The sequence below is a fragment of the Bos mutus genome, chromosome 17 (genome assembly GCF_027580195.1).
Source record: "Bos mutus isolate GX-2022 chromosome 17, NWIPB_WYAK_1.1, whole genome shotgun sequence".
NCBI lineage: Eukaryota > Metazoa > Chordata > Mammalia > Artiodactyla > Bovidae > Bos > Bos mutus.
The window spans coordinates 37,970,785-37,998,772 of NC_091633.1; the positions used below are offsets into that span (position 1 = coordinate 37,970,785).

At 36.6% G+C, this 27,988-nt stretch overlaps 1 protein-coding gene across 10 annotated transcripts in view; it reads left to right on the forward strand.

Moving 5' to 3' along the window:
• AFG2A (AFG2 AAA ATPase homolog A) overlaps window positions 1–27,988 on the forward strand; it is a 379,428-nt gene that overhangs the window by 144,259 nt on the left and 207,181 nt on the right. The window contains exon 15 of one of the 10 annotated variants that reach the window (XM_070386491.1): window positions 11,450–11,735. The exons of the other annotated variants lie outside the window; for them this stretch is intronic. Coding sequence (XP_070242592.1) covers window positions 11,450–11,476 — 27 coding nt within the window. The 3' untranslated portion in view covers window positions 11,477–11,735. Of the gene's footprint in view, window positions 1–11,449; window positions 11,736–27,988 lie in introns of those variants that run through there. 10 annotated transcript variants of the gene reach the window in all.

Below are 27,988 nucleotides of genomic sequence, written 5' to 3' on the forward strand. Positions count from 1 at the left end.
AGAAGACATCCTTAAGTTATTTGCTCTTTAGCCTCTTCTTGGCTTAATGTTTTCTGTACTACCTTTAATCATTTGTTTTGTTCTATACTACTTTCAGCCTGTAGTGTACAAGTATGTAGGAAATAACTGTATTCATGCCTTTTTTCTTGGAATTATTTTTTTAATTCAATATTAGATTATTAATATAAATGAGAAAACTGAGATGCTAAGAAATTTAATTGCCTAAGGTCACATAGCTAATAAGTGGCAGGTCTTAGATTTTTACTCTGGCCCTCTTGCTTCAGGGTAGGCACATTTGACCATAATGCTACTACTGACTATATTTTACTTCAGACAATAGTAGAGCTTATGACAAATCTCTTACTCTTTTAAGCATAAGGTTTTTAAGTCTACTTATTACTATATCTGTGAGTGTTCTAATTTATTAAGTTTTTAAAATGTACTTTTTTTCCCATCTTCTTTTTTTATTTTTTTTTAATTGGAGGATAATTGCTCTACTGAATTTTGTTGTTTTCTGTCAAACCTCAACATGAATCAGCCACAGGTATACTTATATCTCCTCGGTTTTGAACCTCCTTCCCATCTCCCTCCCCATCCCACCTCTCTAGATTGATATAGAGCCCCTGTTTGAGTTTCCTGAGCCATACAGCAAATTCCCGTTGGCTATCTATTTTACATATGGTAATATAATTTTCCATATTATTCTTTCCATACATCTCACCCTCTCCACCCCTCTCTCCATGTCCGTAAGTGTATTCTCTATGTCTGTTTCTCCATTGCTGTCCTGGAAATAAGTTCTTCAGTACCATTATTCTAGATTCTGTATATATGTGTTTGAATGATATATTTCTCTTTCTGACTCACTTCACTCTGTATAATAGGTTCTAAGTTCATCCACCTCATCAGAACTGACTCAAATGTGTTCCTTTTTATGGCTGAGTAATATTTTCCATTGTGTATATGTACCATAACTTCTTTATCCATTCATCTGTTGATGGACATCTAGGTTGCTTCCATGTTTTAGCTGTTGTAAATAGTGCTTCAGTGAACAATGGGATACATGTGTCTTTTTCAATTTTGTTTTCCTCAGGGTATATGCCTAGGAGTGGGATTGCTGGGTCATATGTTGGTTTTATTTCTAGTTTTTTTAAGGAATCACCATACCGTCTTCCATAGTAGCTGTATCAATGTACATTTCCATCAACAGTGCAGGAGCATTCCCTTTTCTGTATATCCTCTGCAGCATTTATTGTTTGTAGATTTTTTGATGATGGAAAAATCCTTGCATTCCTGGAATAAACCCGACTTGATCATTGTGTATGAGCTTTTTGATGTGTTGCTGAATTCTGTTTGCTAAAATTTTGTTGAGGATTTTTGCATCAATGTTCATCAGTGATATTGGCCTCTAGTTTTCTTTTTTTTGTGTTGTCTTTGTCTGGTTTTGGTATCAGGGTGATGGTGGCCTCGTAGAATAAGTTTGGAAGTGTTCCTTCCTCTGCAGTTTTTTGAAAGACTTTTAGAAGGATATGCATTAGCTCTTCTCTAAATGTTTGATAGAATGCTCCTGTGAAGCCATCTGGTCCTGGGCTTTTGTTTTGTGGGAGAATTTTGCTCACAACTTCAATTTCAGTGCTTGTAATTGGGTTGTTCATAATTTCTATTTCTTCTTGGTTCAGTCTTGGGAAGATTGAACTTTTCTAAGAATCTGTCCACTTCTTCCAGGTTACCATATAATGTTTCATAATAGTCTCTTATAATACTTTGTATTTCTACATTGTCTGTTGTAACCTCGTCCTTTTTCATTTCTAATTTTGTTGATATGATTCTTCGCTTTTTCTTGATGAATCTGGCTAAATGTTTGTCAATTTTATCTTCTCAAAGAACCAGCTTTTAGTTTTATTAATCTTTACTATTATTTCTTTCTTTTTCATTTGTTTCTGCTCATACCTTTATGATTTCTTTCCTTCTACTAATTTTGGGGGATTTTTGTTGTTGTTCTTTTTGCAGTTGTTTTAGGTGTAAAGTTAGGTTGTCAATTCAATGGTTTTCTTCTTTCTTGGGGTAGGATTGTATTGCTATAAACTTCCCTCTTAGAACTGCTTTTGCTGCATCCCATAGGTTTTGAGTTGTTGTGTTTTCATTGTCATTTGTTTCCAGAAATTTTTTTTATTTCCCTTTTGATTTCTTCAGTAACCTGTTGGTTATTTAGAAACGTGTTGTTTAATCTCCATGTGTTTGTGTTTCTTACAATGTTTTTCTTGTAATTGATATCTAGTCTCATAGCATTGTGGTCGGAGAAGATGCTTGATACGATTTCAGTTTTCTTAAATTTACTGAGGTTTTATTTGTGACCCAAGATGTGGTCTATCCTGGAGAATGTTCCATGTGCACTTGAGAAGAAGGTGTATTCTTCTGCATTTGGATGGAATGTCCTGAAGATATCAATGAGATCCATCTCATCTAATGTATCATTTAAGACTTGTGTTTTCTTATTAATTTTCTGTTTTGATGATCTGTCCATTGGTATGAGTGGGTTGTTAAAGTCTCCTACTATTATTGTGTTACTGTTAATTTCTCCTTTTTTGTCTGTTAATGTTTTGTCTTATGTATTGAGGTGCTCCTATGTTGGGTGCATAGATATTTACAATTGTTATGTCTTCCTCTTGGATTGATCCCTTGATCATTATATAGTGTCCCCTCTTATCTCTTGTAATAGTCTTTATTTTAAGGTCTATTTTGCATGTTATGACCAACCTAGATAGCATATTAAAAAGCAGAGACATTACTTTGCCAACAAAAGTCCGTCTAGTCAAGGCTATGGTTTTTCCAGTGGTCATGTATGGATGTGAGAGTTGGACTGTGAAGAAAGCTGAGGGCCGAAGAATTGATGCTTTTGAACTGTGGTGTTGGAGAAGACTCTTGAGAGTCCCTTGGACTGAAAGGAGATCCAACCAGTCCATTCTAAAGGAGATCAGTCCTGGGTGTTCTTTGGAAGGAATGATGCTAAAGCTGAAGCTCCAGTACTTTGGCCACCTCATGTGAAGAGTTGACTCATTGGAAAAGACTCTGATGCTGGGAGGGATTGGGGGCAGGAGGAGAAGGGGACGACAGAGGATGAGATGGCTGGATGGCATCACCGACCCAATGGACGTGAGTTTGAGTGAACTCCGGGAGTTGGTGATGGACAGGGAGGCCTGGCATGCTGCAATTCATGGGGTCGCAAAGAGTCGGACACGACTGAGCGACTGAACTGAACTGAACTAAACTTGTCTGATACAAGGATTGCTACTCCACCTTTCTTTTGTTTCCCATTTGCATGGAATATATTTTTCCATCATCTCATTTTCAGTCTACATGTGTCTTTAGGCCTGAAGTGGGTTTCTTGTAGACAGCATATATATGGGTCTTGTTTTTGTATCCATTCAGCTAGTCTGTGTCTTTAGGTTGGAGCATTTAATCCATTTACCTTTAAATAATTATTGATATGTATGTTCCTATTGCCATTTTCTTAATTGTTTGTGGTTGATTGGTAGATCTTTGTTCTTCTCTTGTATTTCTTGACTATATAAGTCCATTTAACATTTGTTGTAAAGCTGGTTTGGTGGTACTGAATTCTCTTAACTTTTGCTTTTCTGAAAGGTTTTTATTTCTCCATTAATTTTGAATGAGATCCTTGCCGGGTACAGTAATCTTCATTGTAGATGTTCCCCTTTCAGTATGTTAAATATATCCTGCTATTCCCTTCTGGCCTGCAGAGTTTCTGCTGAAAGCTCATCTGTTAAGCGTATGGGGTTTCCCTTGTCTGTTACTTGTCGCTTCTCCCTTGGTGCTTTAAATATTCTTTCCTTGTGTTTAGTCTTTGTTAGTTTGACTAGTATGTGTCTTGGCGTGTTTCTCCTTGGGTTTATCCTATATGGGACTCTTTGTGCCTCTTGGACTTGATTGACTATTTCCTTTTCCATGTTGGGGAAATTTTCAACTATAATCTCTTCAAAAATGTTCTCATACCCTTTTTCTCTTGTTCTTCTGGGACCCCTATAATATTCAAGTGTTGGTGTATTTGATATTGTCCCAGAGGTCTCTGAGCCTATCCTCAGTTCTTTTCATTCTTTTTACTTTATTCTGCTCTTCAGAAGTTATTTCCACCATTTTACCTTCCAGCTCACTGATTCATTCTACTTCAGATATTCTGCTGTTGAAATTTTTTTAATTTTAGTAATTTTGTTGTTTGTATGTTCATTCTTTAATTCTTCTAGGTCTTTGTTAATTGATTCTTGCATTTTCTCCATTTTGTTTTCAAGGTTTTTTGATCATCTTTATTATCATTATTCTGAATTCTCTTTCAGGTAGTTTGCCTATTTCTTCTTCATTTATTTGGACTTCTGCATTTCTACTTTGTTCCTTCATTTGTGTAGTATTTCTCTGCCTTTTCATTATTTTCTTTTTGTAACTTATTGTGTTTGAGGTCTCCTTTTCCCGGGCTTTCAAAGTTGAATTCTTTCTTCCTTTTGGTTTCTGGCCTCCTAAGTTTGGTCCAGTGGTTTGTGTAAGCTTTGTGAGATTTGTGCTGAGTTTTTGTTTGTTTGTTTTTCCTCTGATGGGCAAGGCTGAGTGAGGTGGTATTCCTGTCTGCTGATGATTTGGTTTGTATTTTTGTTTTGTTTGTTGTTTAGATGAGGCGTCCTGCACAGGGTGCTACTGGTGGTTGGGTGATGCTGGGTCTTGTATTCAAGTGGTTTCCTTTTTGTGAGTTCTCACTATTTGATACTCCCCAGGGTTAGTTCTCTGGTAGTCTATGGTCTTGGAGTCAGTGCTCCCACTCCAAAGGCTCAGGGCTTGATCTCTACTGAAAAGCAGAGACTTTCAGATTGGCTTAAAATTCTGCCATATACTGTTTATAAGATGCATGCCTGTAGAATTTCAGATCAGACTAAAGTACCATTTGACATGTTTTGGTTTCCATATTCCATGCTTTAATTATAAGATTTGCCATGAACTACAGTTGGGGCACCTGGTGGGCTGGCTCCACCCTAGCCATGCTCCAGGAGAGGCCCTGAGGAGTAGGTTGCGACACCCTGCCCACCTCCTGCTCCCATACTTCTTAAAATGGCTCTTAAAATTTTGTTTCAGCAATTTTTAACATTTTTGAGTTAGTGGAATTAGTTTTTGGCATCAAAAAAATTTGTGGATTCCCATATGCTGCTGCTCCTGCTGCTAAGTCGCTTCAGTCATGTCCGACTCTGTGCGACCCCATAGACACAAGCCTACCAGATTCCCCCGTCCCTGGGATTCTCCAGGCAAGAACGCTGGAATGGTTTGCCATTTCCTTCTCCAATGCATGAAAGTGAAAAGTGAAAGTGAAGTCGCTCAGTCGTCCCCAACTCTTAGCAACCCCGTGGACTGCAGCCTACCAGGCTCCTCCGTCTATGGGATTTTCTAGGCAAGAGTACTGGAGTGGGGTGCCATTGCCTTCTCTGGGATTCCCATTAATTGCAGTTAAATTTTCTCAGTGTAATTGAAAAAATGTCTTCTGGAAAATGGTACTGAAAACTGTGTAACATTTTCTTTCCTGTGTTTTTGTAATCATAGCATATTTATATATATTTGAAAAAACAACAGCAAAATATGTGCTAGTCATATTATTTCTTCATTTTTAGATAATGCTTGGTATTCATTAGGGTCTTTAAGTACAAGAGTTTGCAACCACACTTTAGACTATTAGTGAATAATAGTAACAAAAGTAAAATTTGCATTTTTTTCCCTAGGATGCTAGAGTTGAATAGATTCAAATTTAGGGGGAAAATATATACACATACGGAGAAGGCAATGGCAACCCACTCCAGTACTCTTGCCTGGAAAATCCCATGGACGGAGGAGCCTGGTGGGCTGCAGTCCATGGGGTCGATAAGAGTCGGGCACGACTGAGTGACTTCACTATCACTTTCATGCATTGGAGAAGGAAATGGCAACCCATTCCAGTATTCTTGCCTGGAGAATCCCAGGGACGGGGGAGCCTGGTGGCCTGCTGTCTATGGGGTCACACAGAGTCGGACACGACTGAAGTGACACAGCAGCAGCAGCAGCAGCTTATACACATACAGATCAAAGAACTCTAATTTTTATCAAACTCAAACCTTACCATTAAAATGGAAATATTCTTCATATTATCCACCTAAAAGGTTCCTATTACATGTGAAGTATTCAATGGTATAATTTTTTGAATTTTTAATAGCTATCTTTTTCTCTTTCAGCTTTGATTATAGTATATAGTCTTCTCAAATGGAAATAGAAATTTTTCTTTTTTAAAATATTAAGACAACCAAAAACTTGGTGTATATGAAGCAGATTATTTCAAAGAATATAAAGCTAATTGATCTGAATATGCTTCAAATTTGACTGCTTTCTTTTTCTTTCTTCTTTAGTAATTATATTTTCCTAAAGAATTAGTACTCGAGGTCATTTGAAAAGATCCATTAAAGCCATCAATGCAATTGTTCTGAACAGAGTACTTTTAAGCAGCCTCTATTTTTGTTTTTTAGCCTTGGGCACAATAATCTTTTCTTCTTTCTGAAATCAAATGAGTTTTAAAGATTTGAGAAAATCAACACTAATGTTTGGAGGTTAAAATGGATCCATTCAACAGACTTTTGATTCAGAAAAGCTAGAAGTAAAAATATAAATTCTAGTTTTACAAATATAGTAATGAAGATTATGATTTAGTGGTAACTTAATCTCCATATTAGAGAATTAAAATCAGTGAATTTCAAAAGATCTGATTGATAAAGTAACATCTGGATTAATGTACTCTGTTTAAAACCATTATAAAGGAATGACTGGTCATATAAACTGAACTTTTATCTTTCATGTAAGTAAAAATATATGTTGTATTTTATGTTCTGTAAAAGTTGACACATTATTATACTACTTGTATAGTGTAAATAGCAATTTGGGGACAACTTTGTGAATGATTACTAATTTTATAAATCATTTAATTTATACATTCTTTTAAATTTTTATGCTTATTAGTTAGAATGAACTTTTTCCTGTTTTCAAATCGAGATCCATTCCTCTTCAGCCAAAGCAAATGAATAGATTTCCAGGATAATACAGTTTAAAATACTATCCTCACAAAGAGATAGAGGTCCTGTAGCTAAAGTTGAAGAACTCACTTTCTTCCTTCTTTTTAAGACACACAAAGCATACATCACAATGATTCATCCTGTTCATTGCCATCAAGATTTGTATGTTATAATAAGCCCCACTCTCTCTCTGTGTTGACTCCTCTCCAGAATACTGTGGCAAATCACAGGTGGATTAAAAAGATGCTCAAAGAGCCCTCAGGAGTAGGCAAACAATCAACTGACAGGTCATTGCTGAATCAAGGAATTATACCCTTTTCTTTGGCATATCACAGCCCATGAAGGCTAACATTTTGGTGACTGTTTCAGGAAAAGAAATACTGTACTGTATTTCCTCTCTTCCCTTCAATGTCTGTTATACAAAGCAAACAAACTTGTTTACAGAACAGCCAGCCCTTTGGTTGAGTAAATGACAGGTAGGAAATTAAGCTGTTAATACAGGAGGATGACTAAGTGAGGAAATCCGTCTTTTGTCAACCACTCTTACATTTTTATTATTTTCAAGTAGAATCTGCTTTCAGTTTCAGTGGGGGTGTTAGATGTATGTGGCTTAATGGATTTTGTACTTGAAATTCTGGCTTCCCTCTTTTGCTTACAATCCAACATCACAGTAGAAAATAATGCAAATAGTCTTCTAAATGATTGATATACAGTGATGATTTAGGCTTATTTATTGAGTCAGAGCTCCACACCTGTTCTGTGTCATAACAACTTCCTCCAAGAATGAGTTTTTTTTTTAAGCCATCCTTTCTTGCAATGCCAGAGGCATTAAAAATCTCTAAATTGAATAATACTGAATTAAATTTGCTTCTTATTTAAATCTATTTAAAGGTAACCCTTTGCATACTTTCTGGGTTTTTTAGTATGGATTGTTGATTATCATATTGTATGTATACATGTTTATACATTAGGATTATTTCTTTTTTATAAATTTTGATAAGATATTAATCTTGACATTTATCATAACATGAAGAACAATCCTAACATTATTTACAATGTTCTTCCCCTAAATGAAGTTTATTGAAAGCAACTGTGATGTTTACATTTAAGTTCATCAAAGTAACACATACAAGATGAACAAGACTTTACTTATTTGGTGGTACATGGAAATTCAAGCTCACATTTAATATATCAGTATTGTCATGAACCTACTGAAAAACGCTTATGTCATTTTAGGCTTCATTAATGACAGTTTCTAGATCACATAAACTAATGTTTTGAGGTATTCTGTCCTGGTTAGGTCACAACTAGAATATAATATACAATTTTGAGATCTCATGGTTTGTGAATAATTTTAGATATAACAGGTATAGATCAGAGCATGATTTTACCTTGGAGAACAGAAAAATACATGCAGATACAGTTATTGCCTTCAGATGTTTAAAAGTTTATAGAAGAGACAGAGTTAAAAGGTTCTGGTGAATCAGAACAAATTCCCAATGAACTAAAATTGTTCACTTATTACCCTCTTATTGCAAGTGTTTTAAAAAAGGGTTGATTATGCTAAATATCTGCTAAGTTGATTCAAAGTTGGAAAAGATCGTTTCTTATCTCGTCAATTTTGATTGAAGTTGATTAGGAAGCTGGAAAAGATAAGTCTGATCTGGTTTCAATTTTGAATTGAATTGGCAAGCATAAAATGATTTCATTATTCAGTCACTTAGCATATATGTGAATATTTACAGATTTGAAATTTAAATTTTGAGACTAATCTTTGAAAATTACCTTATGTTTTTTCTTCTTTTTAAATGATGATTCCAGATATTTATAAAAAAGGAAACATAAAAATTTGTCCCAGGTCATTTAAGTCTGGCCTGAAGCTAGAGGTAGGAATGAGAGTGAATAATACAGGTCCCCTGTTTAACATGTGAATCCCACTTTTCCCATCATATATGAAGTTGAACATTAAGAATTTAAATGGACAGTCTAATAACTTACTGCTTTCTTTGAAGCAAGCATGGTTCCACCTCAAAAGGGGGGAAATGTATTTGAATTTCATTCTTTGACAGTATTGTCCTTTGAACTCTAGGCTGACTGAATAAATAAGCTTTTTGGCTCATCTCATCTTCCAAAACTTCCTGACCTTATTCTCCTTTCTTTAATGTTTTAACTATTTCAGAGAGTGGATAGTAAATATAGCTTATATGTTTGTGTAGAATTCAGCAAGGGAGATTGTGTGCCTTGCATTAAATATTAATATCTATATTGCTATAAATTTTAATTGCTTTTAGATACTAGTTGACATTGAGTAGCACACAGAAAGTACCTATTACATAAACTTACTGTGGAATGTAAAAGTGAAAGAATGAATATGCATATGCATGCATCCTTTATAGTTACAAGATCAGTGATCATGTTTTATTGATGGCCTAGTCTTAGGGTGTTTTTTGACACTCTCAAGTCCTGATTAACATTTGTCATATAATAAATATATCAATTTAGGTAGCAGCAGATAGGTGTCAGCATTTGAAAAGAGCAAATAATTATCATTTAAATAATTAGCTTATTTCTTTGTTAAATTATGAATTTTCTAGGGATTCTATGCATATGTTGATTTCATATCAATCTAAAACAATGCATTGAATAAATGTATTAACTTTAGTAGTCTGCCATAAACTTCACTCTATTCTTGTGGCCATTAATTTAGGAGAATGGTAGTTCTTGATGCCCTCACAGTATTAATCTCTAGAAAATAGCACAAAGGTTTCTGAGATCTCAAGGAATCTGGAATGGTTGTATATGTATGGTCCTCACCCACTGTCAGAAATCCAGCTACTTAGGAGCTTTTCCAGTTTTTTGGCTCATATGTAAGTGGAATTTTCTGATTTCCTCAACTTGGTGACTAAATTTTTTGTATTTTTAAATTGGTCTGGATTGATACCAGTCTATTTAGAGAAGGGTAGCCTGGAAAGTGTTAAGCCAGAGACAGGAAGACTGAAGATTGAAGCACCTTGTTGTTCATTGTACACATAATACCTTATTTTCTCCAAGGTTCTTGTTGAGCCTATGTGATTTGCGTTACAGACTTTCCAGTACAGTCTACAACATATACTGAATAAACTACACCATCTGTATCTTTCTGTCTGTTCTAATCTTGGTCAACATCTGCATAGCACTTCTAGTAGAATTGCATACAATTTATGAGCTCAAAATAAACACAATGAAGATTTAAGCTTTTCATCTTTATTCTAGGAACATTCCCTATTTCCAAAATATTTATATTATTGTGATTCTACTATGAAATCATAAGACAAAAATTGTACCATCCCTTCAAATCAGAACTTTATTCAGTTTATGACTCTGCTTGGAATAAGAACACAAGTTTAAAGAACGCATTCTTTAAGTGCCACTAGTGCGAAATAAGGAAAAAAGTGTTACGTTAATAAATTTGTGTTGTATGCACATTGTCGGTCTCCCAGTCTATAGAAACATGAAGAATAGAATTCACGTTTTTAATTTCTTAGAGACCAATAGGATTTTAACGTGAAAGTGTTAGTCACTCAGTCGTGTCCAACTCTTTGTGACCCCACAGATTGTAGCCCACCAGGCTCCTCTGTCCATGAAATTCTCCAGGCAAGAATACCAGAGTAGGTAGCCATTTCCTTCTCCAGGGGATCTTCCTGACCTAGGGATCGATCCCAGGTCTCTTGCATTGTGGGCAGATTCTTGACCACCTGAGCTATCAGGGAAGCCTCAATAGGATTTTAACAAATTTGTAAATGGAGCAGAAAAGAAAAAAACTGTTGAACCTAAAGCCTGGCTTCATCCAGAAATAAATATAAATTTTTCTTTTTCTGTCTCTAACCTGAAAGTATGTTCAGAAAGTGAGACCTCACCAGAAACATTACTGATGTTCTGTAGGACAGTACTTTTTTCAGCTTATGTCCTTTAGTTTACACTTCCTGTTTAGTACTAGGAAATATTCCCACCAATATTGAATAAATGAATTTATGCAAAAATTTATATCTGAGCAAAAACCACGCTAGAGGCTTTTGATACCTGGTTCCAGGTGGTTTGATAGAGTAAATGTTACAGTTCAGAGAACAGAGAGATTATGAAAAGTCAGAATACTTAGGAAAACATACATTACTTATTTTTAATTAAAAAATTAATTTTTTGTGACAGACTAAGTTGTTTGCATATGCTATATCATTTCAGTCTGCACAATAATGCAATTAAGGTAGATATTTTTTATACTATTTTGTAAGTAAAGAAATAGTATCACAGAAGTTAAGAAATTTGGTCCATGATCCTAATAGGTAATAAATTATAATGAATGCTACATTTGTTCATTTGGATTTTCTTTCCAGAAATCAGTGACTTTCGATGGCCTTTAAAGAATCTGAACTGGTTAACAGGGTTCCTACAGCCCTTGGGAGTCTCTGGGAATGGATTTAAAGGCGTTAGAAAATCTGACAATGGCTAATGAGTGGGAAGTTGCGTAATCCATCTAATTCTCTTTACAAAAAGTAAAGTCAATTGCATTATATTTCTCTATCATTGACCTGATTTCTGAGTGTGTAATCTTGTGGTGAGTGATGTGGGTCATCCAAGCTTGCTTTACTTTTGGCAGATCCCAACTGAAATCAAAGAAGTACCTGCTTCTTATTTACAAGATTTTAATTTGCTTAAGAGACAAAACTGTTTGCAGTTTGAGGGACCTTTCATGGATTGTGGTGTTCAGTAATACATTTCTTAGAAGCATGCCATGATACCTTATTTACAGTAACATGAGGTAGAAGTCAAAATCATTTCAAGATACTGCTCACTGTACCATTATTGGCATCTTATTTTAGCATACCGGTAATTATTAGGGAGCTAATTTTATATGGCAATTTAACATTTTTTAGTTTATGGATGCTAAGCTGCTGTAGCTTGGTACTTAATGATTAAGCACATGGACTCAAGCCTTGGGTTTGAATCCCAGTTATATCTCGTACCATATGTATGACCTTTGGCAAATGAGTGAATCTATGTGACTCTGTTTTTTCACTTGTAAAATGGAAATTACAATAATACCTATTACAGAGAATTGTTGTATTAAATGAATAATAAATTTGTAATAACTTAAAGCAACACTTAATAAATGTTGTGTGTTATCCTTTTTAAAAGTTTGCCACCATTTATGTTTGATTAAACTAGGAGCCAGTGAAACATTCTTCATGGATTTTTCACTCATTGTGGTATTGAAATACATTATGAAATGTGGTTGATTTATATGTAATAGATCATCTATATATTCATTTTAATATACCATTTATATATTAATCTGGTAGGCTAATACACATGTATTCTTTTTGAAAATAATTTGTGCTTTTGGAAATCTGAGATCCTTCCCAACATTTAGGTATAATGAATTTCAAAAAAGAAAATGAATGTCAGATTTACGACATACATGGGAAGAGTCTATCCCCATTCAGTGAATAATTATTATTAAATTCCTAGTTATACTTGGCCTTTATTAAAATATTTTCAGCATTTTGTTTGTTTTCTAGTGTGTTTTGCTCATTTGTTTTTAAACCTACCAAAAATATTTATTTAGATCCTTAGTATGTATAGTGTTAGGTGCTGGGAATACAAAAATGAATAAATAGATGGAATTTCTTCTCATGGGGCATACAGTTTGGTGGTGGTTATAGACAAATGAACAGTGAACCACAATAAAGTATGCTAAATTCTGTGATGGCAGAAGTGCAGAGAACTCCACGGGGAATGGGATTAGACAAAGAGGACACTAAAACTAGATTTAGGGAGAAAAGAGTTTCTTGGAATGAACCTGGTAAGGGGGCTAGAAATAATGAAGTGGAAGTGATGAGATGTTTCAGAAAGAACATAACATTATGTGGAAAGGCCTAAAGTAGAGATAGCACGTGATACATTGAGAGAGCATGTGAGAGCACGTGTAGTTCCGTATGGCTTTGCTGTGGAGGGAAAGGTGAGAATGGCAGGGGGAATCACACTGTTATGGCTTAACCATAATAGTCTTTGAATGCCATGGCACAGAATGTTTCTTTTGTCCTGGAAGCAAGAGTAAGCATTAAGGCAGTTAAGCAGGAGGTGATATAATCAGATATGTGTTTTAGAATTATCTGATTATAAGAGGATGGACAGTGAGGGTCTGCTGGTAGGAGTGACTTTTCGGAAATCTAGGAGGAGAATCAGTGGTCTGAATTAGAGAATGATGAAGGTGGGATGAAAGGAAGTAGTTGGTTTCAAGAGATCCTTAACAGTGAGTAGAATGCACAGGACATGATGGTTGATTAGATGATGACCTTGATTCTCCTTTGACAGGATCAGCTTCATGAGTGTGCGGTCTATACATATGCATGGGATCCTATGCCCAGAAGGGCCTCAGTGTTGGTTTAATGCTGTAGTTGCTCTCTTTAAATTCTTAATAGTTTTTGAACACAGAACCCGAATTTTCCTTTTAAACTCCACCTTGTAAATTATGTAGTCGGTTCTGGTCTCAAAAAGTGGTTGGATAGTGGTATGTTTGAGCTCTCTGTATGGGAAGTCCATATTGAGTTTAAGGTACTTAAAATATGTAATAGCCTTTGGACCTTAGTTCAGCAGGTTGATGATACAGATTTAAGAAAGAACCCAAATTTTCCTTTTAAACTCCACCTTGTAAATTATGTAGTCAGTTCTGGTCTCAAAAAGTGGTTGGATAGTGGTATGTTTGAGCTCTCTGTATGGGAAGTCCATATTGAGTTTAAGGTACTTAAAATACGTAATAGCCTTTGGACCTTAGTTCAGCAGGTTGATGATACAGATTTAAGACTTAGCATTTTAGTGATAAGTGAAGCCATTGGAATGGATACTATCTCCCAGGGTAAGTATATAGTAGCTGAAGAAAAGGTTGAATAGGAAGAAACCCAGGTGCATTCTGATATTCAAGGGTGGGCGGAAGAAGAGGAGTCCAAAATGAGGACAGAAGGCATTATATACACAGAGGAGTTTGAATATTCAGAAGGAAGAAGGTATATAAAGTTAGAGTTATAAGTTTATTGATGTCAGGAAGTTAAGAAAATTCCCATCTAATATATTGTATTTCCTCTGTGACATATGAGGTTAATTCAGCTGCTGAGAAAAAAAAAAAAAAAGTGGTCAGGTCAGGCTTTTAGAGGAATGGAGAAGCTTGAAATAACTTCTGAGAAAAATAAAAGAACTTTCTGAGAAAATAAGAATGCCAGGCAAGTTTAAGGATCTCTGCAAAATTGGAGATAATTTTATTGCAATTTTTCATTAACCAAGTATTTAGCCATCAGTTATAGTTGTGTGAAATGGAGACAGTCATATTGATTGGCTTCTTATTTATCTCTGGGTCTTCAGTGTTTAAGGCTTCCCAGATAGCATAGTTAGTTAAGAACCTGCCTTCCAATGCAGGAGACTCAAGAGATGTGGGTTCGATTCCTGGGTCAGGAAGATCCCCTGGAGAAGGAAATGGCAACCCATTCCAGTATTCTTACCTGGAGAATCCTTCATGAACAAAGGAGGTTGGTGGGCTACAGTCCATGGGTCGCAAAGAGTTGAACACGACTGAAGTGACTGAATACACATATTGATTAGGACTCAGTTTTGCCACATGGAGGAAAGAGATTTGAATGGAGCCAGATGCAAGGGAAGCCAGTAAATAACTTAATAATATCCAGAAAGATCCCAGCTTTAGTTGGAAAAAAAGGATGTCTTGTAAGTAGGACCGTTGTAAACTACACAGTAATTATAAATCTCCATAATTATAAAGGGGCATTTTCTCTTCTTTCTTTAACCTGTCTTAAGTATTAGATATGATTGAAAGAAGTGTTTCTCTCAATAACAAGAAAAATATTATTTATTTTTACAGTCAGTTTTTGAAACAAAAGGAAAAACTCCACAGGGATAAAAATATGTCCACACAGTGCCTGCCATGTAAAGTTTTCCAAACTCACAGAGACTTGAACCCTGCTTTTTAGTTATTTGATGAAATTGCTTACACTAGTTTATAAATAGTTCTGAATGTTCTTGTATTCTTTTTCATATAAAATATTTAAAAATGTGTCAGTTTTGGTTTCTCCATTAGTAGATGGACCTGTGGAAAAGTGGGGCTTGCTTACAAAATGCTTTGAAAGCAAGAGTTTTCCCAGCCTTCAATAATTTATTTTCTCTTTCTTCGGATCTCTTGTGGAACATATTATCTAGAGTATCCACTGAACATTTAATATATATGTTTTAAATTGCTATATATCTTTGTTTATTCCCACATTGCGAGCTTCTGAAAGGCAGAGATTCACTCTCTTGCATGTGATTCACCTAGTACCTGTGTCTTAAATAGAATTAGTTTATAAGAAATCATTATTTATTCTGACTAAAATCATGGCATCTGATCCCATCACTTCATGGAAAATGGATGGGGAAACAGTGGAAACAGTGGCTGACTTTGTTTTTCTGGGCTCCAATGTCACTGCAGATGGTGATTGCAGCCATGAAATTAAAAGACATTTTCTTTGGAAGAAAAGTTATGACCAACCTAGACAGCATATTAAAAAGCAGAGACATCACTTTGTCAACAAAGGTCCATCTAGTCAAGGCTATGGTTTTCCAGTGGTCATGTATGGATGTGAGAGTTGGACATAAAGCTGAACGCCGAAGAATTGATGCTTTTGAACCGTGGTGTTGGAGAAGACTCTTGAGAGTCCGTTGGACTGCAAGGAGATCCAACCAGTCCATCCTAAAGGAGATCAGTCCTGGGTGTTCATTGGAAAGACTGATTTTGAAACTCCAATACTTTGGCCACCTGATGCGAAGAGCTGACTCATCTGAAAAGACCCTGATGCTGGGAAAGATTGAAGGCAGGAGGAGAAGAGGACGACAGAGGATGAGGTGGTTGGATGGTATCACCAACTCAATGGACATGGGTTTGGGTGGACTCCGGGAGTTGGTGATGGACAGGGAAGCCTGGTGTGCTGTGGTTCATGGGGTCGCAAAGAGTCGGACACGACTGAGCAACTGAACTGATACTGATACTGATTTATTCTGAAAGTTTCTTTTACCTGTTATGCAATTGGGGGAATAATTTTATCTAGCTACACAGACAGAGATTGTAAGTCTATGCTGACTCTTTTACTCATTTGCCGAGTTGTTTAAATGAAACTGAAGTTGGAGACAAGTGAAGGAAAAAGGACCAGTGCTATGAAGACACAGGAGTTTTGAAGGTGGCTGCAATTTCTTCATTTAATCTCTGTGTCATCAGTGACATAGAGAGTAGTCAAGTAAAACTTGTCAATGACAAATTGAGCAGTTGGTAATACAGCACATCTAATAATGACAAATCATGCACTTTCAATTTGTCAATATGCTAAGCACTTTACATTATTTCTTCCTTTTGCAAGAGAGAATCTGAAACTTAGAGAGTTTATAAACTCCCATGGAGTAATATAGTTCTCAGTAGGTGGATTCATACTCTCTGTGAATCCTAGGAGTCAGAAAACGTTAAACCTTAAAGAGACTCTAGAGATGATCTTAGCCTACCTCTCAAGTAGGGAGGTAGAAAGTGTCTTTATTATGTAGAGGAAAGTCAGGAGCCATTCTAGAGGGATCATAAGCTGAGGGAGAGTTTTCTGACTGAGCCCTTTTCTCTCCTCCATAGTGCCCTTTCAGTTGCTCACTCTGTTTTTAGTATTAGGCAAGAAAATAGTAGTCTAGTGCCAACTAGAGACAGGACATCTAGTAGGGGCCTGGCTTAGGAGGCAATATTGTATTAGGAGTAGATTTAGGTATCTTAACTCTCTCAACTTTCCTCACTATGTGGACCAGGCAACTATTGCTACTACAGAAGCAGGAAAGCCCCTAATAATAAAGATGCCTAGACTGGAGAACCTTAGAGATTAGTAAATAGAGGGCCTGGAGAGTAAAAACAGGAGTTCACGCTGAGACATCAGAGGAACTTAAAACTGCTTTGGAAAGCACAAGCTAGGGCCCTTCCACCTAAGTAGAAATTATTAACTAAGGCAGCTAAAAATCACACCGTAAAATGAGCAAAACCAATGGTACAGACAGAAGAGAACTGTAGTATAAATAGATGTTCTTAAAGATAATAAGGGAAAAAACTGGATTCATAAAGAAAAAAAGCAAATAGTTGTAACCAATTCGATATATTGAGTTTGAAAAACTGCCACTTTTTAAAACTAAAATGCAAAACAAAACAAAAACCTGGTGGATAAAATAGCACAATGGATACAGCCAAAGAATAAATTCACGATTTGGAAAATCAAATCTAGAAATCTTTTTAGAAACATCAGGAAAAGATAATGAGAGGGAAAGAATGTGAGAAAAGTCAAGAAGTATGAATGATAGAAACAGTTATGTATGTCATTATTTGTGTACTAGAAGTCTCAGAACCACAGGCAAAAAGTAAATTGAGGGGAGAAAATATTAAGTAAATAACTGAGAATTTTCTGTAATTAAAGGTACAACAATTAAGATTAAAAGGTTCAGAGAGAGCTGAAGAAAACCTACATCCAGACTTACTGTATTCAAATATTAGGTTATCAAAGCTAAAGAAAAAAACTCTAAAAGCTTTCAGGTAGGAAAAAACATGAATCAGACTGGCTTTAGAGTTCTAAACAATACCAGACAGAGGGGAAACCGAAATGACATCTTCGGAATCTGGCAGGAAAATAATTTTGAACCCAAAGTCTTATTCAACTTGACTGTCACTTAAATGTGATAGAGAAGGGAGGATATTTTCTGATACACAGGATCTTAGAAAATTTACTATGCAAAAGTCCCTCTCTGAAAGAGCTCTCAGAGCATGCACCCAGGCAAGAAGAGAACTGAATCCAGGAACAAGTGATGAGATATACGGGTAGTAATAGAGAATACAGAATCCAAGAATGTGCTTTATAGATGTGTGTGTGCTCAGTCCCTCTGACTCTTGGCAGCCCTTTGGACTGTAGCCTTTCAGGCTCCTCCATCCATAGAGTTTTCCTGACAGAAATACTGAGGTGGATTGCCATTTCCTTCTCCAGGGATCTTCCCAACACAGAGATCGAATCCATGTCTTCTGCATTTGCAGGTGGATTATTTTACTGCAGAGCCACCGGGGAAACCCTGCTTTATAGATAAGCAATGGCAAAAAAAAAAAAAAAAAGGATGGGGGATACTAATAACCAAACATCTCACAGCCTACAATTAAAACTCCGAGTAATATTAATCTTTGGGAATTTCTAGGGGATAAGAGGGGTAAGATGAAGAGAGGAGTTGCAGACCAGAGGAGGTGAAACTGTAATAAGGTTGTTGTCTTCTTCATGGAGAGTACATAGATATTAACATTAGACATTTACAATGAAGAATAAGCATAGTTATAGAATCTCTTTGCTTGATAATAGATAACATGAGCAGATCACGATACATTGGAAAGAGTTCCAGTATTGAACAAAACAAAGAATACCAGTTTTCAGATGCCTTGTCATTTTACCATGTTTGAGAACCACTGTGTCACTTAAATCAGGGCTCTAATATTTTTATTCTTTGAGACTGCAGCAGTGCATACCAAACTTCTCATTTCTACCTCGGCATTCCACCCTATGTCAAATGCCCATGGTCTGAACAGATGAAACAGCTTTACTATGCTGTCATGTCATATTGTTTGTAGAACCATAAGTAACTCTTCTCATGGACATAGATCTACCATTCTAGACCTTTTCTATTCTGAATCATTTTTCCTTCCTTGAAATATTGCATTTTATGAAAAACGTGGTCTTTATGAATTTTTATTACTTGTATTGTAGTTTTACTCTTTGGTTGTCTTGACTCTAACACTTGAATGCTATATGGCCAATCTTGCAGAAGTTAATTTCTTTCATTCATTTTTGTAAACCAGGAGACTTCACTTATGGGAGTGCATGCTTTCCATAGGAATAACAATTTAAAGAAATTCATTTCCAGATCTTTAATGCCTAAAGGTGATCTGCCTGAGAACACACTTGTGTTGAGAGTGGAAATTCCCCCTATCCAAACTCTTCATTATAAACCTCTGAGATACCAAACAAGAAGAAGGCAGTGGGAAGTTAGAGGTTTGAAAGAGTGGATCACTCTGAAGCACCAGTTTTCTAAGTGTGGTCTGGAGATTAGAATTACTGTTTGCCTTTTTCACTCTCGTTTTCTCAGGAGTTGCCGTTTAAAAGGGCTTCCCTGATAACTCAATTGGTAAAGAATCCACCTGCATTACAGGAGACCCTGGTTTGATTCCTGGTTCAGGAAGATCTGCTGGAGAAGGGATAGGCTACCCACTCCAGAATTCTTGGGCTTTCTTTGTGGCTCAGCTGGTAAAGTATCCTCCTGCAATGCGGGAGACCTGGGTTCAATCCCTGAGTTGCGAAGATCCTGTGGGAGAAGGGAAAGGCTACCCACTCCAGTATTCTGGCCTAGTGAATTCCATGGACTGTATAGTCCAAGAATTTTAAGTTGTCCCTTGTTCATCATCTTTTCTGAGATATAATTCAGACTTCAGAGAATTGGGAGGTGTCATTATGTGAAAATTTCTTATACTCTCATTTATGTGAACAAAGTCTCTTTGTACTTTATTCCATTAAAAAAAGTTGTTTGTTTTTTTTTTAAGAATTTTAAAAGAATCGAATCCTCCCAATGAGTAGGTGGCTCAGCAGTAAAGAATCTGCCTGCAATGCAGGAGCCGCAGGAGATGCAGGTTTGATCCCTGGGTCAGGAAGATCCCCTGGAGGAGGGCATGGCAGCCCACTCCAGTTTCCTTGCCTGGAGAATCCCATATACAACAGAGCCTGGCGGGCTAAGGCCTGTGCGGTTGCAAAGAGTCAGACATGACTGAAGCACCTGAGCACACACGCAATGAGTAATAGTCTCCCGTGTTTACAAGAACACATTTGGGAGAAGGAGACTAAGGAGGTAATTCTATCAGTCTCTTTAAGAAATGAGTTTCCAATAAACTTTAACTTTTTATGCTTAATATTTTGCCTGAATTGATAATATGTATAATGGTACCTAAGTAATTGTAATGCTAATTCAATACAGAAGAAATTTAATACTTAGAACCTTTTGTTCATGTGAATTTTAAAAAATTTAATGTGTATATGTATTTTTATTTGTTAAAATTATTACCAAATGATTCATGAAGGAAGGAAATTTTCTTGGAGTAGTAGAATGACAATACAAATTTAAGGAGAAAAAAAAATCTGTTTAAAGTTTCTCGGAACTAGTTTTTAAATGAACCATAGGATTAACTTATTTAAAATCTGTTGAATACATTGATGAAAGTTGAAATAGAAATCATATTTTAAAATATCAATATTTATAGTATTCTGGAAGTTCATCTTTTACTACTGTTTAAACATGGATACATGTGAGAAGGCAGTAATCTCACTTTTCTCTTTAAAATATATGTATAATTCCTTTTTAGCACTAGCAAGAGCTATATGTACCCACTGATTAAGACCAGAACCCTACATTTTTGGAGAATGGGAGGGAGGTAAAGAGAGAAATGCTTTTAAAATTAAGCAATGAAGCTTTTCCAGGGAGTGACAAAGAGTGGGTACTTATAAAATGATTTTGGAAGCAGATCAGCCAGAAAGGTAAAAGAATCAGAATGCTGATATGGCAAAAGATAATGGAGTTGGTCCCTAGCTAGGCTGTCGCAACTGCCTTATTATATTTTAATATATGCCATTAGCTGTATGTCTTGATTCCTTTGACTTTCTGCCAAATAAATGACTCTTTATTACTATAGTCACTAGAATTGAGTTGACTGGTCTACTGATACCACCACAGTTTTTTCTAACCCATTGTATATTTATATAGTGGAATAGGAGGATGGTGGTATTCGTTTGATTACCAAAAAAAAAAAATACCCACCTTGATTTGTTTTTAAGACTTTTTCTCATTGGTTTTTAGCAACTTCATTATGATATCCTTTAGTATGGTTTTCTTGTGTTTATCTTGCTTGAATTGCTTTATGCCTACTTATTCTTGAAGCTGCTTTTTTTTCTGTTGGGGTGATAGTTTTATTAAAGCTGAACCAATTTTGGCCATTATTTTTTTCTTTTTTTTTGGCCATTATTTCTTTGCATCTGTTTTTTCTGATTCTCTTCCCAATCCACCCCACCCCCCACTCCTCAGAATTCAATTTCACCTATGTTAGATTACCCAGTAACATCCCTTAGGCCACTGAAGCTCTGATCTTTTGTGTATTTGTGTGTGTGTGTGTATGTATGTGTGTAGTTTCGTTTTGTGTGGTTATGTTTTGTTTTTTGCCTTTTTCTTTCTGGGCTTCAGTTTCAGTGGGGTCACCTACCAAGAGTTTACTGATTTTTCACCTAAGGTTAAGTTCACCTAGCATTCTCTTTTAAATGGAAGCGCTGGGAAAGATTGAAGGTGGGAGGAGAAGGGGACGACAGAGGATGAGATGGTTGGATGGCATCAGCAACTCAATGGACATGAGTTTGAGTAGACTCAGGGAGCTGGTGATGGACAGGGAGGCCTGGCATGCTGCAGTCCATGGGGTTCCAAAGAGTCGGACACGACTGAGAGACTGAACTGACTGATAGAGTGGCAAAACAATTCAAAGAGGATAAACACATGCAAACCACACTAGGGTATATCATAATGAAGTTGCTAAAAACCAGTGAGAAAAAGAATGTCTTAAAAGCAAACCAAAAAGAGGAAAAAAAGAAAAAAAGTCACATTAAATACATTGTCAGAAACAGTGCAAGCCAGGCAACAATGGAATGATATCTTTAAAATGCTGAAAAGAAAAAAAGCCCATCACTATAGAGAAAGCAAAACCTATTCAACTTAAATAGTCAAATGTTTTCTTTTTGAAAGTGTCCTTTCCATTTATAGTCATAGAAACCAATGCTGAAAAGGACCTTTGACTTTATTAGTCCATAGTAATGGGAGTGGGAGTAAGATTAGACTGACTACTCTCTAGAAACACACACAGGGCTTTAGGTTTGTCCGATACACCTGGAAGCTTTCTCACAGACATCCTTCCTCTCCCCTCTCACTGTAGCATTACTAGGGCAGTGAACCTCTGTGTGCAATGAGACTAAGATCATCTAGGGTTTGTTGAGGCAGAAAACAGATGAGAATCACTGACAGTCTACATCCCCACTTTATACATAGGATCATTAAAACTTTGAGAAGATAAAATGACTGTCTTCAAATCATTTTTTACAGAGAAACTAGTACACTGAGTCCTAGATCAGGTGCTTCTCTATTTCTTTTGCATATTAAAAAAATTGGGAGTCCTCCTAGAATTTGTTTATGACAACGTATTTGCAACGAGAGGTAAATCACAAGAATTTCAGACAAAATTTGTGTTTATGTGTGTGTGTGGGGGAGAGATACATAGAGTTTTTATATCAATGCAATTTTATATAAACTCGCAGTATATAAACACTAGGGTTTACTAAGCTATTAATTTACTAAGGCATAACAATAATAAAGATGAATAAAACATCTTTCCAGTATTTCATCTCTCTCCTTGACACGTGAAGTTCCGGGTGTGGTAATACCTATTATGGAGTGACTCCTCAAAGTTCAAGTCCAGAAATACAGAGTACATAGACAGTATATAAACATGCTTATTGTTGCATCATGTCAGGGGAAGAAAATACAGAAGGAACATTTGAGCTCCATAAATCTTTGCTAAAGAGAGCGTTACTTGCTGCAACCTGTCTGCAGCAATCAGAGGAAGGAAGTCAGCAAAAAAGGGAAAGAATGCCAAGTTGCAAGTGCCAAATTGTCTCATCACTTGCAGCTCAAGAGAAAGACCAGATTCCTATAACTCAAAACAAGGTTCAAATTCAGTTGCTAAAATTACAATACTGTCCTGGATTTTAGAATCCATTTTGCCCATTTTTCCCCTACCAGTAAAAGTGATCTTTATCCAAATGTCCGTGAAAGCCATGGAGGAGAAGTGTTGAAAGGGTCATAAATCATGTCAAAACCTCTTATATTCCGATGAGATAACATGAATCAAAGAACATTATTTGACTCCTCCTCCAGCGGTCTGTCCATTAGACATTGTTAGGAAGAATAATTCTAACCAAATCACTTTCAGATTCCAGGTAAATCATGCCTCATCTGAAGTGTGTCTTTGTTATTTGGTTCTAGCTATTAAGTATTCCAAGGAGCTAATTCTGAAGGATTTATGGGTATTATTTAGTTTTCTTTTATAAAGGTTTTGACAAGTTTTTAATCTGATAGTCTGATTCATTTGGGAGCTACCAGATGTTGCTTTTAAAAGTCTCATTTCTCACTCAAATACAGTTTTGATAAAACAGGCATGATTCTGTGGGGGAGTGTTTTGGACACATAGAGAACCAAGTTGGATGGAAGTCACAGAAGTGCTAAGATGCCACTGATTGGAAGGTGTATCATTACTTTATAGATTACTGAGATAGAAAAATGCAGCCAATTATGATGTACATCGATTCCAAGATAACACACCCATTTCTGTGATGTTAAAGAATGGAGAAATGTGCTCCTTAGAATCAGTGAAATATTGAAGGTAGTTGTTTAGCAAAGGTAAGGACACTTCTGGAAAAGCAGGAAGCAGAATGGATACAGGAGTGCAGAGTAGACACTAGATTGCAGAGCGTATGAGCCTGTCACTCCTGGAGAGCGCTGGGAGAGAACTGCAAGCCAGCAGCACCTTGAGCTGGGGTAAGGTAAAGAGTGAAGCCCTTAACCTGAGTTCATCCTCCAAGTGAACAAGAACATTTACCAGAAATCGAGTCTTAACAATTTAAATGGGAGAGCAACACTCAAAATCTTTGAGACTCTCCTAGGATTTAGAAGACAAGATTGAATGCTGACCTAAAGCATTTGAACCTTAGATTTTAGTCATTAATGAGCTCTGAAAGAGAAATAAAGAGTGTTTTAAGAAGATGAATCTAACTAACAATGGTGTGAAAGCTATAATCTGCCAAAAATACTGTCTTTTTTTTTTTTCCATCGGCAAGTACTCTCTCTGGAGAAAAAATAGTAATGTGATCACTAGCTTTTTTTTTCTCCCCCGTTCTTTCTGTTTTTTCCTATGTTGTCCTACTTCTTTGAGAAAAATCTAAGTCCTGCAAATGGTAGTAAAGAAGCTAGTAGTTGTTTACATGAGCTTTTAACCTACTCTCACCAGTAAGCTAAAACACAACCTTCAGTTACATCTTTCAGAGGGAAAAAAAAAATTATTCACTTTGGGTGGAGTATAGACTTGCCCGTAGTCTTCAGTTTTACTGCAGGCAAAACAAAGACACGCCTCTTCCTGAAAACATAGACAACACAAATTGCTGTGGGCAGCTCCTTGCATTATCACTTTTACATCAGCTCATCCCTAACTGCTAACCACCTAATACTGCTAATGTAAAACACCTGCCCTTTGCAAGCACCGGGCCTCCTTTGGTGTAGTATTCTGGGATAACCTCTCATTCCACACTATCTTAGACATTTCTTCTTCCTATAAGATATTCTCATCTCTGTATTTTATCATCTCCATCATATCACTATGAACAAGAAATTTCCTTCCTGTTTGTTTGTTCTGCTAAATTTCTGCTTCTTTTAAGAATCAGGTCTCCTCATATGACTGTGTTCCTTGACAATAAGATTTCTTTCTCCTTATCATAGTGCTGTTCTTGAATGGTTGAACATGTCTCTAATTCTGGGGTCTGTCGAGGTCTCACATGTGGGATGGCCTGCCTTTTTCTCCCCTCACTCTGCTTAGTAATTAAAATTGAAGCTGCTTAAGCATATAAGAATATTAAATTTTTTTCCATTATAAAAAAAGAATCAGATCTCCTGATCACTCCCAGCAGAAACTGGAGGTTCTTCTGTGCATAAAGCAGTCGTCTGTCCATCCTTCCTTTCTTCCATCATCCTTTTCCCCCTTCCTTCCTTTCTTTTTAAAAATACTTTAGTTCTTTCATTGTATTGTACACTCCTTGAAAGCACAGGCCCTATCTCTTCAGATTTATATCCCAGAAGCTTAGCACAATGCCTCATATATAACAGATGGTCACTAAATGTCTGCTGAATTGATTGGTTGGATGATGGAGATTTATATCGTCAGATCAGATCAGTCGCTCAGTCGTGTCCAACTCTTTGCGACCCCATGAATCGCAGCACACCAGGCCTCCCTGTCCATCACCAACTCCTGGAGTTCACCCAGACTCATGTCCATTGAGTCAGTGATGCCATCCAGCCATCTCATCCTCTGTCGTCCCCTTCTCCTTCTGCCCCCAATCCCTCCCAGCATCAGAGTCTTTTCCAATGAGTCAACTCTTCGCATGAGGTGGCCAAAGTACCGGAGTTTCAGCTTTAGCATCATTCCTTCCAAAGAACACCCAGGGCTGATCTCCTTCAGAATGGACTGGTTGGATCTCCTTTCAGTCTAAGGGACTCTCAAGAGTATTCACCATGAACACTATTGGCTTAATAAGATATATTCACTAGCCTCAAAATCAGAATCTAATATTAACTTAAGAAACACAACTACTTTGAAGACAAAGAACCCAAAATAGTGTACTAGAAGGAGCAGACAGAGAACATCCAGCAAGGGCAGATTTCTTCTAGCAGGAGTGACTGAGATTATATTATGCTGAGTCTTGGGTGAAAGGATATTTCAGGAAACAGGAGAGGAGTAGGTAGGCATTGCATATGGAACTGACACTGTAAGCAAAGAACATAGTAGACATGAAAACAAGAAATATATTTGCAAAATGATGAATATTCTAATTTATATGGTTCAGAATTATAAGTACAGGATCAGTGGCTCATAGAGCTGGGCAAATCAGTTGAAATCATGTCTAGGGAGAGTTCAGCTTTAGTAAACTGGAGAGAGAATTTCTGAGTAGAAGAAAGAAACTGTCATGAGATTTTAGGAAGATTAATCAGTGCTCAGGCTGGATTAGAAGAGGAAGAAACTAAAGACTGGGGTGAAGGGTTGCAGTACTTTTTTAGGAGAGGAATTTAAGACAAACTAAATCAAAAGGATATATGTGAGTGACATGGTAATATATTAAAAAAAAAAAAAAAAAAAGGTGTCTCACCCTGTCGTGTGTTGGCCAGTTTACATTTGGATCACCACATTTATGAGAAACAGTGGTAAGCCAAGGTAAACCAAAGAAGAGCAGTGAGAACCGGTGTGGGAGGGAGGGACAAGGGTCTGCAAACTGTGAGTTCCTGATGAATCAGGAGGAGAAAAAAGGCTTTGAAGAAGTGATGTGATAGACAACTTCAGTTAACCCAGAGGACTGACATCTGGAAGAAACAATAGCATCCGTATTCTGTTGCTCCAAGGAAGCAAGGAGAGATACTAGGCTATATCCAGAAGAATGTGACCTAGATGTAGAAACCGTGTCACAGAGGAATAATAATTGTGATGTATCTCACGAGGATGAATTTTTATGATAAAGGAGATTTGGAAGGAACTTCAACACTGTCTTCAAATACATGAAAATTTGGCCACCTGAGAATGGGTCTGGTGAGCAGATTTAACTCCATACGTCAGAACAGTTTGTAAGTTATAGATAAGCAGCTTCCTCTCTTTTTGAAAAACATATCATCTTAACTATTTTAAAAATAATTATTATTTGTTAATTTATTTTTGCCTGGACTGGGTCTTCAGTGCTGCACGCAGGCTTTTCTCTAGTTGCGGTGAGCAGGGGCTGCTCTCCCATTGCAGTGCATGGGCTTCTCTTGTGGCTTCTCTTGTCGTGGAGCACAGGCTACAGGGTGCACAGCCTTCAGTACTTGCAGCATCTGGGCTTGGTGGTTGTAGCTCCCAGGCTCTAGAGCACAGGATCAGTAGTTGTGGTGAATGGGTTTAGCATGTCCTGATCAGGGATAGAACCCACATCTCCTATGTTAGCAGGCAGATTCTTTACCACTGAGCCACCAGGGAAGCCCCAGCTTTCTCTATATCATCAGAAACTGACTAGCAGGCCATTCAGCAGAAATATCATAAAAAATATGTTAGTATTGGCAAGTGGTTTTAAAAGGACAGATTAATAGAGTCCGTTGGATTTATCTTATTAGTATATATTTCTATTATCAGAGAGTAAAAAAGAATCAGTGGACCCATCAATGTCTTAGAACTTAATGTCTATAAGTTTACTTACGACATTTACTTATTGTCCATAAGTTTGCTTATGAATGACTATTTCAGAATTTACAGCTCTAAGCAGAAAATTCAAAGACATATAAGGAATCTTAGGTACCCATGTATCCATAATAAAGTCACTTTCTTAATCTGAATCCCAAATGAGGTATGGTATAGTATAAAGAGTCATGGGTTGACATCAGACATTTCTGAATTTTAAGCCAACTCTGCCACTTACCAGCTGTTTTAACTTTAGCATGTTACTTGGTCTCTCTGGGTCATGGTTTAAACAACAATGTAATTACTCTCTTCCAGGGTTATTACAGAGATTAATAATAATGTTTATTCAGTATATAGAAAATAACCTAGTACATCTTTGGTACTTTTAAAAATAACAACAATTGATGTTATCTGAAAAGGTTTTAAATAAGCATCCTTCATAGATAAAAAAAGTAGTAAAATGAACAGAACAGGAGCTCTGGAGTCATATTGATGTCACTTTGAAGCCTACCTCAGCCACTTCATTAGCAGTATATCCATAGCAGCCTATTTAAGCAACATGAACTCTGATTCTTTATCTGTAAAATGAGAACAGTACTTATCTACTCTACAGGGTCAGAATATTAAATTAGGTCACATTTATTATTTCTGTGTTTAGCAGAGTCTGGTGTGTAGTAAAACCTCAGTGTTAATTTCATTTCCTCAACTGTATGAATAGACAGTATCCCACTCACGACCGGTTAGT